General features: G+C 34.1%; 1 protein-coding gene across 1 annotated transcript; it reads left to right on the top strand.

Annotated features, from left to right (window-relative positions):
- The first annotated feature begins 1892 nt into the window (after positions 1-1892).
- On the top strand, positions 1893-7730 carry LOC104249541 (probable hexosyltransferase MUCI70). Its single transcript, XM_009805980.2, has 9 exons — positions 1893-3101; positions 3629-3895; positions 4017-4227; positions 4334-4443; positions 4532-4731; positions 5280-5383; positions 6267-6454; positions 6553-6752; positions 7210-7730. The coding sequence occupies exons 1-9, from the start codon at positions 2849-2851 to the stop codon at positions 7435-7437; spliced, it is 1761 nt and encodes a 586-aa protein (XP_009804282.1). The 5' UTR covers positions 1893-2848; the 3' UTR covers positions 7438-7730.
- Positions 7731-11719: the final 3989 nt, after the last annotated feature.

Raw genomic sequence — 11719 nt, 5'->3', positions numbered from 1 at the left:
CTAGAATGCTGAAGTTTTGCGTGATTGCCTCTGCTACTTCAGCCTCGTATGCTGAAGTTATGCGAAAAAGCAGGTACGCTTGTAATTATTTTTGCAAAGGGGGCACAAGTTAAAACGTGACACAAAAAGCAGGTATAGATGCAAATGCCCCCTTTTTCTTTATAATGTTGCAAGTCTATTCTTCGTATTATTAGTGCATGACATCATGAAACGACGACACATAATACAACCTATCCAAATATTATATATATCAAAACGATACAGTACAACACAATATATACTATACGATAAATAACATCCAAATAAGGTGTAAGTAATGAGGACGATAAATATGGTAAGTGAACAAAATGGAGAACAAGAGAAGATGGTAAATTTTTCAAGAAGATAGTACAATAATTAGAAGAGGTTTTAATTCAAATCGTAGTTTATGAGTTGATAATTATTGTTTTCTACAGTGCAAGAATATGCTGTAAAAATAAATTTCTTAAATAATTATAGTGGTTTATCATCAAATATTTTTTATGCAGGTAAAGATTAATGCAGTTATCGGTAGGTCAAGCATTTTGTGCATTCTTAATTAGTTTCATCCTTTAGGATTTATACAATTTCATAAGTGCTCAATTTATTACTTGTCAAAACATCATTTTTACTCAAAAATAACTTTACTTTCTTACATTTTGCTAACAAGAAAAATTGTCTTAAATTCCGTTTGATTTAACTAATTAAATGTGGTTGATAAGCATAAGTGATGAATATTATTTTAAACGACGCATTCAAGGGTGTGGCCTGTGAATAAGGGTGGATCTTTTTAGAACTACCATTTTTATTTTGGTTATGTTAAGAAAGATTTCAGTAAAACAGCCCCGCGCCAGAATTTTAAAGTCCGCTGCCAGAATTTTGAAGCATGCCCCAGAATTTCTAGTAGCATGATTTAAAATTCTGATAGTGTGCTTTAAAATTCTTGCGACATGCTTTAACATTCTAGCAGTGTGCTTTAAAATTCTGGAGCATGTTCAAAATTCTAAAAATAGGTTTATTTTTTAAAAAAGTTTTCTTGAAAGGGTCAAAATTAATTGGTAAAACTAGTATTTACGCAAATCGCTCAAAAAATATTTTATTTAATGAGCAATTACGTATTTGAATAAAACTGTTAAAACTGATCTATATTCTTAGAATTATCATCTCACAAGCAAAGGGGAGTTAATTACATTAGTGTAAGTAAGAAGTCACCGTTAATTACGTGATTAATAAGATAAAAACTGACATCCAACAGCAACTAATTATGTTAAGCGGCAATGTCAAAATCGTGTAGTATTATTTGGCCTTTTTGTACAGACAACAGTCCAGTTATCACGCGCACATGGCGCATGCTAGCCTCAATTAAATTTTAATTTTTATTTTAAAATTTCCAGTTATTGATCTACATATATAGAACAATATAAATAAGACAAAAAAAATTTCAGAAATATCCTCTATAAAAATGGAAAATAAACTCCAAAAAAATGTTTAATAAATACTCGTGAACTGTGATCTCAGATTTGATTGGTTTCCTTAAACCCTATAAATCATTTCTACCTCATCTCAATTTCAGTGGCAATAATTTGTAATTTGTTGCCACTGCAATTTTGTATATTTCAAGAACCAATGTTTTTTTTCTTCTAATTTTGATTGGTAGGATTGATTTTGAGTAGTGGGTTTTGATTGGTTGGTTTTGAATGTGACTGTTTTGTATGTTTTAATAAAATCTTTTATACTATTATACAGTTTCTTGATTTGGGTTTGTTTGTATTTGAGATAAAGAAGCAAACTTTACATCTTCACTTGCTGTAAAATGTCAAACTCTTTTTACATTCTTACTATTTAAGACTCTGCATTAATAGTTTTGGTGAAGTGGGGTTGTTGTTCTTAGATCCATAAAGAAGCAAGAGAGGATTGATTCTAACTCTAGAGATCATTTGGTGAATTGGGTAGGTCCATTTTTTTATTAGATTGGCATTGCCAAATTGTTTTGAGCTGATTTTCTTGAAATTTTCCAAGTTTGGAGGTGAATTTTAGTGCAAAGATTCAACCTTTAGAGAGTTCAAGAAGCAAGAGAGGATTGATTGTAACTCTAGATATTGTTTTGTTTATTGGGTCTCTATTTTCTTGTGAATTTGATGCAATTTTTATTAGATTGGCATTGCTAAATTTGTTCAGTGAAATGTTTTGAGCTGATTTTCCTGAAGTGTTGCAAATTTGGAGGTGAATTTTTGTGCAAAGATTCAAACTTTGGGAAGATAAAGAATCAAGAAAGGATTGATTGTAGCTCTAGAGTTGGGTATCTTTTTTCTTGGTGAATTTGGTGCCTTTTTGTATTAGATTGGCATTACCGTATTCGTGTAGCGAGAAGTTTTGTGGCGTTTTGAGCTGATTTTTGTTGAGGTGTTCTTAATTTGGAGGTGAATTTTAGTGCAAAAGATTCAGACTTTAGTAGGAAGACAAGAGTTGGATTTGGCATTTGAGCTGATTCTGGTCAAGTGTTTCAAATTTGGAGGTGAATTTAGTGCAAAGATTCAAACTTTAGGAATATAAAGAAGCAAGAAAGGGTTGATTCTAACTCTAGAGATCATTTGGCTATTCGGGTATAGTTTTTCTTGGTGAATTTGATGCATTTCTTATTAGATTAGGCATTGCCTAATTGCTGCGGCTAGAAGTTTTTGGCATCTTGAGCTGATTTTCTTGAAGTGTTTCAAATTTGGAGGTGAATTTTAGTGCAAAGATTCAAACATTAGTAGGAAGATAGAGTTTTGGATGTGGATGAGAGGAGGGAGGAAATGAGAGGTGAAGTAGCAACGTTGAGGGGACAACAATGAGTACAGGGTCATTGGGTCTCCGTTCTTCGGGAAGTTATGGTTCTTTGCAGCAACAGCTATTTCAGAATAGTTCTTCCCCAATCCAAACAACACCTCCTATTCCATCAAGAAAACCCCCTAAATTGTTTAAGGAGAAAGAGGGATTGTTTCTCCGGATCTGCAAATTCGCCCCTCGAAAGAATGTGGGGATGCTGCTGTTGTGTGTCGTTTCTGCCGCAGCTTTTCTGTGGGTCTTGTATGTTGGCAAAGGTTTGGTCTCTAAACTCTAGCACATTGCCACTTTCTGAAATGTATGATTTGTCATATATCATAGTTAGATGTCAAATCTTTGGTGTTCATGTACTTGGAAATATTAAGATGGAGAATTTGTTTATTAAGCAATAATACGAAGTTGAAAATCTTATTTATGTTAATTCTTAGAGTTAATGCCATAAGTATTGTGGAGCTTTTGAGAGGCTTTTATGTGGTAGTTATCGGGTGGTTATAGTTTTTCGAATTTGATAAATATTAATTGGCTGCCTCAAACTTCATGATTTTGCTTGTAAGCTCTTTCCTTTTAATGTTTTTACTTGATTAGGAGAGGTCCTGATTTCATCTAGTTTACGCTGAAGATTTTTAGTGACCACCTCTGTTGTTCAATATTCTACTTTTGTTTTTAAGGAAATACTTTCGATCCGGCTGTTCCATATGTTGGTGCTTGTACAGCTTTTAAATTTTCATCTCTTAGGAATTCTTTTAGGCCTTCTGACAAGATCGAGTTTTCTACTCATTTATAGGTGACGATGCAGTGGAACTTAACGCCTCCATAAGTAATAGGATGTTTCCTCCAGAAACTGTACAAAATTATATTTTTAGGAATATTGAGTCAATAAAACAAACTAATGTTGGCCGAAGTGCATCAACTATCCAATCTCCTCCTCTTCCTTTTCCTTCTCCTCCTCCTCCTGTATATTTCAAAGGATATACTCTTCCTCCTGGAAATCCATGTGAAGGCTTCACGTTGCCACCCCCGCCAGCAGATAAGAAGAGGACTGGACCACGGCGTAAGTTTGACAATCTTGTAGTACTATGACATTTTTCTCCTTAAAATGGATTGAAGGTCAGAAAATATAAGTTCTAAATGCTAAACCTGAACCGCATTTTTCCATTCGTTGTGTTCCTCAGCATGTCCGGTTTGCTACCTTCCTGTTGAACAAGCTATTGCATTAATGCCGAATGCACCGTCCTTTTCTCCTGGTGTTAACAATTTGACTTACATTCATGAAGAAAATCCAAGTAAAACCGAGTTTGGAGGTTCAGATTTTGGCGGATATCCTTCGCTGATGCAGAGAAATGATTCGTACGATATAAAAGAGTCCATGAGTGTGCACTGTGGGTATGATTTTTTTTCTCTACTTGGGAACTTTATGATAAAGATTGTCGCTTTTTTCACAAGATCCTAAGATTTAGTGTATTTTGTTCATTTCATGTTCAACTGACAGTTTTGTCAGAGGAATCAGGCCTGGACATCGGACAGGTTTCAACATTGACGATTCTGACCTTGTTGAGATGGAATCTTGTCAAGGTGTCGTGGTGGCATCGGCAATATTTGGTATTGATCTTTCAATTGATGATTCATTTGTTACATTTGCATCTTGTATCTGATGGACCTTAGTTTTAACAAATATACTCTTGATAAGGGGCCTTTGATTTGATACGGCAACCAAAGAATACCAGCGAATATGCAAAGAAAAATGCCTGCTTCTATATGTTCGTGGATGAGGAAACAGAAGCATTTTTGAGAAATTCAAGTGAGCTAAACAGTAGCATGAGAATTGGTTTATGGAGAATCGTTGTTGTTCATAACCTACCTTACAACGATCCACGGAGAAATGGAAAGGTAATTATTCATAGCCGATATCTTTTCTTTCGTAGATCTGAAGTTTGGATCCTTATCCAACTTTCCGCCTAAATGGGAACTTTTGTGTTCTAAATCTTGAAGTCGACAATTTGAACAGGCTCTTTAATCTAACTCTAAATAGGTCTATTTCTGGAAATATCTAGAGTTCCGTTGTCATGAGCAAGCACAAAGTGCATTTATTTTCGTGGTTTTCTCAAATTCTTATTTGATGCAGCCACTAATATGCTTGCATTAGGGTTGACTGTCTACATCATACCCCTTGGGGTGCAACCCTTCCCTGGAACCTGCATGAACGCGGGATGCCTTGTGCACCCGACTACCCTTTTTATTTGATACACAACCATATTATACATATTCTAGCTGCAGAAGGCATTTTATCTTTTGTTTTTGGCTTTGCCTATATGAAACTGAATATTGATTTTAAACGTGGATAGTTGTCTAATTTCTTCCCAATTTTTATTACCTTGTGGAGAAATAGACTATATAATGATTTAATAATTTGTGACATGTATTTGTTACCATTGTAGGTTCCAAAGCTTCTACTCCACAGGCTTTTTCCTAATGCTCGTTATTCTCTGTGGATCGATGGAAAACTTGAGCTTGTTGTGGATCCATATCAAATACTTGAAAGGTATATTTAAGACCCAATCCACATCTCATATATGCGAAAGCAAAAATCATAATTGGCCACCCCTTCTATGGGTTGATTTTAGTCTCTTGACTAAAGACGTTGAATTTCTCCTTTTAAAACTTTAGCGATTAGCGATAGTTGTAGTAGCCACCTATATGGACAAGTATAAGTAAAAAAAGACAAAGAAGCAAAACAAAGTAATGCTTCCTGCAAGTTTGTTTTTCGATGTGTTTGCGACAGTTCTCCAGCCAAAATTTACTAAAAGAGGAATATAAGCATCTTGTGCTGGGGAGGTTCTTATTCATAGTAGAGGCGGACCTCCCTTGAAGAAGAGGGGTCACTGGACCCCGTTAACTTCGGCAAAAGTTCTGAATATATAAGTATATATATATGTTGAAAAAACAATCATATATTTTGCTTGGAACCTTTAAGATCAAAAGTCTGATGGAGGCACTGGGTCCGCCTTTGATTCATAGTGGTGTATTTACATGTCTTTTTCTAAAAAAAAAATGATTTTATTAAAGTAGCCTTCACATGCTTAAGCGACATGCCAACAGAAAATGAAAAATATAGATGCCAGCAAAGAATACAGTTATTGAATTGTTGGACCTATTTATCAGTGGTAACTATTTATCACTGGAAACAGCCTCTTGCAGAAATGCAAGGTAAGGCTGCGTACGATTGACCCTTGTGGTCTGGCCCTTCCCCGGACCTCGCGCATAACGGGAGCTTAGTGCACCGGGCTGTTCTTAACTATGTTAAGGGGGATTTCTTTGGTAAATGGTTATAGAAGTTTGTTGACATTGACTTGTTCACAAAGATGTGCTTTTATTGTTCTTCACAAGTTGATTTGCTCTCAAGTTTTTTTCATTTTCAATGTCAGGTTCTTGTGGAGAAAAAATGCCAGTTTTGCGATATCAAGGCACTACAAACGCTTTGATGTGTTTGTAGAAGCAGAAGCTAATAAGGTTGCTGCAAAGTTTGACAATGCTTCCATCGACTTTCAGGTTGAATTCTATAAAAAGGAAGGTTTAACTCCATATTCCAGGGCTAAACTTCCTATTACAAGTGGTAAGAGTGATCCTCTTCTTCATCTTTCTTTACCTTCTGCTCGTAGTTCCTGCCCGTTTTCTGTCTGATGATCATACTAACGTGCTATTTATGTGCAGATGTCCCCGAGGGATGTGTAATAATAAGGGAACACAATCCAATCTCCAATCTTTTTACTTGCCTTTGGTTTAATGAAGTGGACCGTTTTACTCCAAGAGACCAAATTAGCTTTGCTGTTGTGAGAGATAAGATCATGTCAAAGACAAATTGGACTTTGAATATGTTCTTAGATTGTGAGCGGCGCAACTTTGTGATTCAGGTATTCTACATGTCTTTACCTTCTGGATTGTGAAAGACGCAACTTTGTAGTTGCCATTGCTGGTCCACATATTAATATTTCCTCTATTCTATACTATATGACACTGTTTTCTTCTCAAGGTATGGGTAAAGTCCGCATACACATTATCCTCCCCAGACTCCACTTGTGGCATTACTAGGCTTGTTGTTGTTGTTGTTGTTGTTTTTTCTTCTTAATCCGTTCTAAAAAGAATGATGTCTTTCCATATTTGATAAGTCAACTTAAAACTTTCCAATTTGTCCTATATGACGTACTCTTATAGCCATTGAACTGTCATGGTATGTTTAATGTCACAAGTTCTCGGGGTACTTTTGAATGTGCCACAATTTTTTTTTTTTTGTTAAACTCAGCACTCAGTTAAACACCGCCATATAAAAGGAAATGGAGGGAGTAATAGTTTTGTTGTTGCTATCTGCAGGGGTACCATAGAGACGTTCTGGAGCGCCCAACTCCACCTCATGCGAGTGTAATTGTTCATCCTCCGCCGCCTGTAATTCTTGAAGCGCGACAGACCTCACCTGTCATTTCAACATCAACCGTCATACCTACTCCTCTGAAAAAGATACCCACGAAGCGTGGGAGAGAGAGGAAATCCAAGCGACATAGAAAAGTTATTGCTGGAAATAAAGATCCTAATTTCAGTTAAAAATTTTGATCGATTAAAATTTTATTCTTTTCCTTCCCTGTTTTCCAGTATATCAATCGCGCGGGGTTAGGAACTGTTGTTTCCGAAAAGTCAACATGAAGTTCTTCATAAGATTCTTTAGAAGGTATCTGATTTATCAAATTTTTTGTTGTATATATTTGAGTCTTGGCAAGTATTATCATAGCAATTTTATACTGCGAATCGCCTTCTCTTATCGCTAGCTTCATGTACTATTTCTTCTCATACAACTGTTGGTTCTGAAGCAAGATGAAATTCAATATCCATTATACTGCTGTCCGTTGTGTTTCTTTTCAATTATGTTGTGATTATGCTTTTCCTGAGCCGATGGTCTGTCAGAAACAACCTCTCTACTTCCACAAGATAAGGGTAAGGTTTGCATATATACTAACCTCCCCAGATTCTGCAATACTAAATTGGCGAGACGATAGAGAAAGCTTAGGAAGTAGTAAGGTGTCTATGGGGCTTGCCTTACAGGTACTGACTATACTACTTACATATCGAGCAGATCTTACTCTCAATAGAGTCATTTCGATATGACCTAGGCACTTACAGAATACCGAACTTGGATAATCGGTAGAAGAATGATTGGCTAAATCATTTGCTTCACTGCGGAAGAACCCCTTTCTATGCTATGTTCCTAATAAAAAACTGTCATCCTTCTGTCGCCTGTCGTCTGTTTGCTACACCAAACTAAGTTGTGAGATTACACTGAGTTTGTTATTATTGTTGTCTGCTCTGTTGGTGAAATCTTGGTTTTTCAAGTCTTGTAAATGTTGATTTAGTGGTTGCAGATCTTGGTTGTTGTTGTTGTTGTTCTTGTGTGTGTGTGTGGGTGGGGGGGGGGGGGGTTCACTCTTGCCAACAGTACTTGGTATTGAAACATGGTTTGGTTCATTGTAACAAACAGGACAACATGCTAAAGATTAAAATTTATTAGTTTCACATGGGGATGTTGATTGATCATTGAGCATATTCTTATATTGTAAAAAGCAGTAAATTTGTGAACTACTCCCTCTGATCACAAATATTAATCGTTTTGATAAATTGAATTATGTTCTGAAATATTTAATGAGATAGGAATTATTTTATTATTTCTCTTCAAATTTACCTGCTCCAATTAATGTTGTGTTAATTAAGTGAGACGTTCAAGAGCGATGAACAGTTTAGGCAAATATTCTTATGATTAAGGCTAGTAAACTTTTTTTAAAAAAGATTTTTACTTGATAGATCTTTTTAAAGAGTTAATAATATAAATGGTATTACTTTTGCTTTATTCCAAAAACAACAAATTAATTTACAATTATGGCATGTTTTAAAAACTCATACGTTTATTTGCCTATATGTTTTAAAAGATTCATTAATTAAGGAATCACTAATTAAGGGATGGATTACTAATTTGTTTTCATTAATTTATCCCCCTCAAAATCTAATCTCTCTCTCTCTTCCTTTTGTACAACGACTCCATTTTCTCTCTCTCTCTCTCTCCTCTCATCTTACATCTTCATCTTTTTCAACTTGACCATAATGGCTCTTTCATTATTTCATAAATATGTAATGAATATTATGCTATGTATTTTTATCTATTCCATAATATACAAGAATATGTTCTAGCTAAAACAAACATGCGCAAACATATATACATTATACCATTATTATATCATTTCTATAATAAAATATTTTTAATTAGATATGTTATATGCCAACATTATTTCATAAATATATAATGAGTATATTATATACCATAAATACTCCTCGTATAGTTATTAATGTTTCTTTAATCTTGTTTGTTGTATAAATCATAATTATAGTTCATATATATAACATGTAGTTTTTGTGAATTATCGGATTTAGTATTGTTAATTTATATTTATCTTGATTCACACTTAAATACACATGATACCATAATTATACAATGTATGACGATCAGAATATCGCAGTTGATTATGATAGTATAAGATTATTACAGCAATAGGCATATTTTTGGAAACAACTCCAAATTATATTAATTTTCAAATACTCTTTTTTTTTTTTTTTTTTTAATTTCCCCCCAGAATTTCACAATTCTTATATCCAAACTTAGACAAGAGTAGATTTCTCTAGTCACCTCAAGACGTTGTGAGTTCGAGTCACTACAAGAGCAATGTGGGGAGTTCTTGGAGGGAGGGAGCCGGAGGTCTATCGGAAACAGTCTTTCTACCCAGGATAGGGGTAAGGTTTACGTACAGACTAACCTCCCAAAACCCTACTGATGGGATTATACTGAGTTATTATTATTTTAAACTTACAAAGTTCATGTACTAAAGTCAAAAAGAGAAAGTTGTTTTTATCTTTTTGCTGACACAACTTAGAACAGATTTTTGTCACACAGCAGCAATTGGGGAAAGAAACTTGAAAAAAAGATGAATCAGCTTCTAAAAGTGCACATGCAAATTAGTAACAGATCTAATATTAGTCAAATCAAGTCTGCTACCAAACTTTTTGGATGAAATCTCCTAAAGAAAAAAAGTGCACATCACAGTCTTACTTGTTTTTTTGTCCGGTAATTATAACCCCGTTAAGCGGCGGAGACAGAATTTTCGTTAAGTGGGTTCAAAAAAGAAAAAAAGTTAAAAAGTTTGTAAGGTCATTGAACCCCTCGACCATTAAACTATGCTTTTAGGCTGTGTCAAGGAAATTCGAAACATAATATATAGAATTAAAAATTAGATTTTGTCTTATATATACAGTATAATTTTTCGGCTAAGCGGATTCGGGTGAACACCCTTCCAATTCCTAAATCCGCCCATGGCCCCATTCTATAATTTGTAGATTGATTTGCTTCAATTATCGTTGATTTGGTAGATAAATAATCTAAGATCACATTCAACTACTTTACATTGTTTTTATTGGCTAGTGAAGTTGCAGATTTTTGGAGAAAGCTAAACTTAAAAATTAATTATAATTTAATCATCCATGTTAATAAATTACTAATCTGAAAAATAAAATATATTGCCTGCTCAAACAATATTTAAGTATGTATGGGTGAGAATTTTAGCCCAAATCGATTTAACCCGCTCAATCCGTCCAAGGTTGAGCCGCTCATTGACTCGCCCAATGTTGAATTTAGTCCATATTGACTTAGTCTATCTCAATCCATCTAAAGTTGGACTGATTTTTAGCCTAAGTTGATCCATGAGCAACTTTGCTAAAATATATTTAACATAATTTTGTTTTGTTTAATGTTATATATGACCATAACAAGAGGAAAAAAAAAGTCTTATTTGGTAATTAACCAATTTATAAGAAAATAATTACACATTAATTAAAGCTTGATAAGAGTTAGGCAGGTTGGGCAATGACCCAAATTTTCTTAGCCTAGACTATCTCAGCTCAAGTAACTTTTGGGCGGAATAATGACTCGCCTATTTATTGACTCAATTTATTTTAACTCGTCCAAAATCAGCGTAACTCGCCCATTTGATACCCCTAACTGATAGTATAAAAGTGTTTTGCACAAACTTAAAATATACTAATCTTTTGCAAAATTGGGGATCGATATCCAATCATTTTGAATAGTTTAAAAAAAAAAAAAAAAAAAAGACTCGTACGTCAAATTAGTTCTGCTTGACCCTAAGTGAAAAAATTAATGTGCTTTACATTAGAACCTAGAGATCAAATTCTCTTGTCAACTCCTACAAAAACATGTAGAAAAATGGAAAATATAGTGTGATTTTGTTGAAGGAGTAATGCTTAACCAGTCTATTTTGGAAGTTTTGTATGTTCTTCCTTTCTGCCTAAATCTTAGTTGACGACGTTTACAATAATAAGTATTTAATAGAATAATTAAGGTGCGTACAAACTGATACAGACACCACTCAAACTCAAATAACACATAAGAATAATTGATCTTAACAGACAAAAGAGAAACATAAGGAAGAAAAAATATAGAAATTATATTTGCTAATTAACATGAATTAATGTGCTTTAACGTATATGTGCAGTATATAGAGTGGTGGGGCATGAGTTTGAGTTATAGTTTGAATATTAATTAATTAATTTTCATAAGCTGATGAATTCCTTTTATCAAAAAGACAAAAAGTGAAATAGTTTTTGCCAGACTCTTCTGAAATGAGTCAGCATTCCCGGCCCTTCTTTATTTTTCCATCTTTCTTTATAATTTTTTCCTACATTATGGACCAACTAAATTAGGATTCACGTTATATAAAGTTTATTAAAGGAAAATTTGTTCCATATTAAAAAAAATTCATTTTAAAATTTGAAC

Source organism: Nicotiana sylvestris, chromosome 9, assembly GCF_000393655.2.
Source record: "Nicotiana sylvestris chromosome 9, ASM39365v2, whole genome shotgun sequence".
NCBI lineage: Eukaryota > Viridiplantae > Streptophyta > Magnoliopsida > Solanales > Solanaceae > Nicotiana > Nicotiana sylvestris.
This window is presented reverse-complemented; position numbering and strand designations above follow the sequence as displayed.

What these genes read in the sequence shown, in the direction of transcription:
- LOC104249541 (XM_009805980.2), top strand. Translation starts at nt 2,849, where the DNA reads ATGAGTACAGGGTCATTGGGTCTCCGTTCTTCGGGAAGTTATGGTTCT. An exon ending in ATCCACGGAGAAATGGAAAG is followed by an intron (nt 4,732 to 5,279) that starts GTAATTATTCAT and finishes TTACCATTGTAG; the next exon opens with GTTCCAAAGCTTCTACTCCA. An exon ending in TAAACTTCCTATTACAAGTG is followed by an intron (nt 6,455 to 6,552) that starts GTAAGAGTGATC and finishes ATTTATGTGCAG; the next exon opens with ATGTCCCCGAGGGATGTGTA.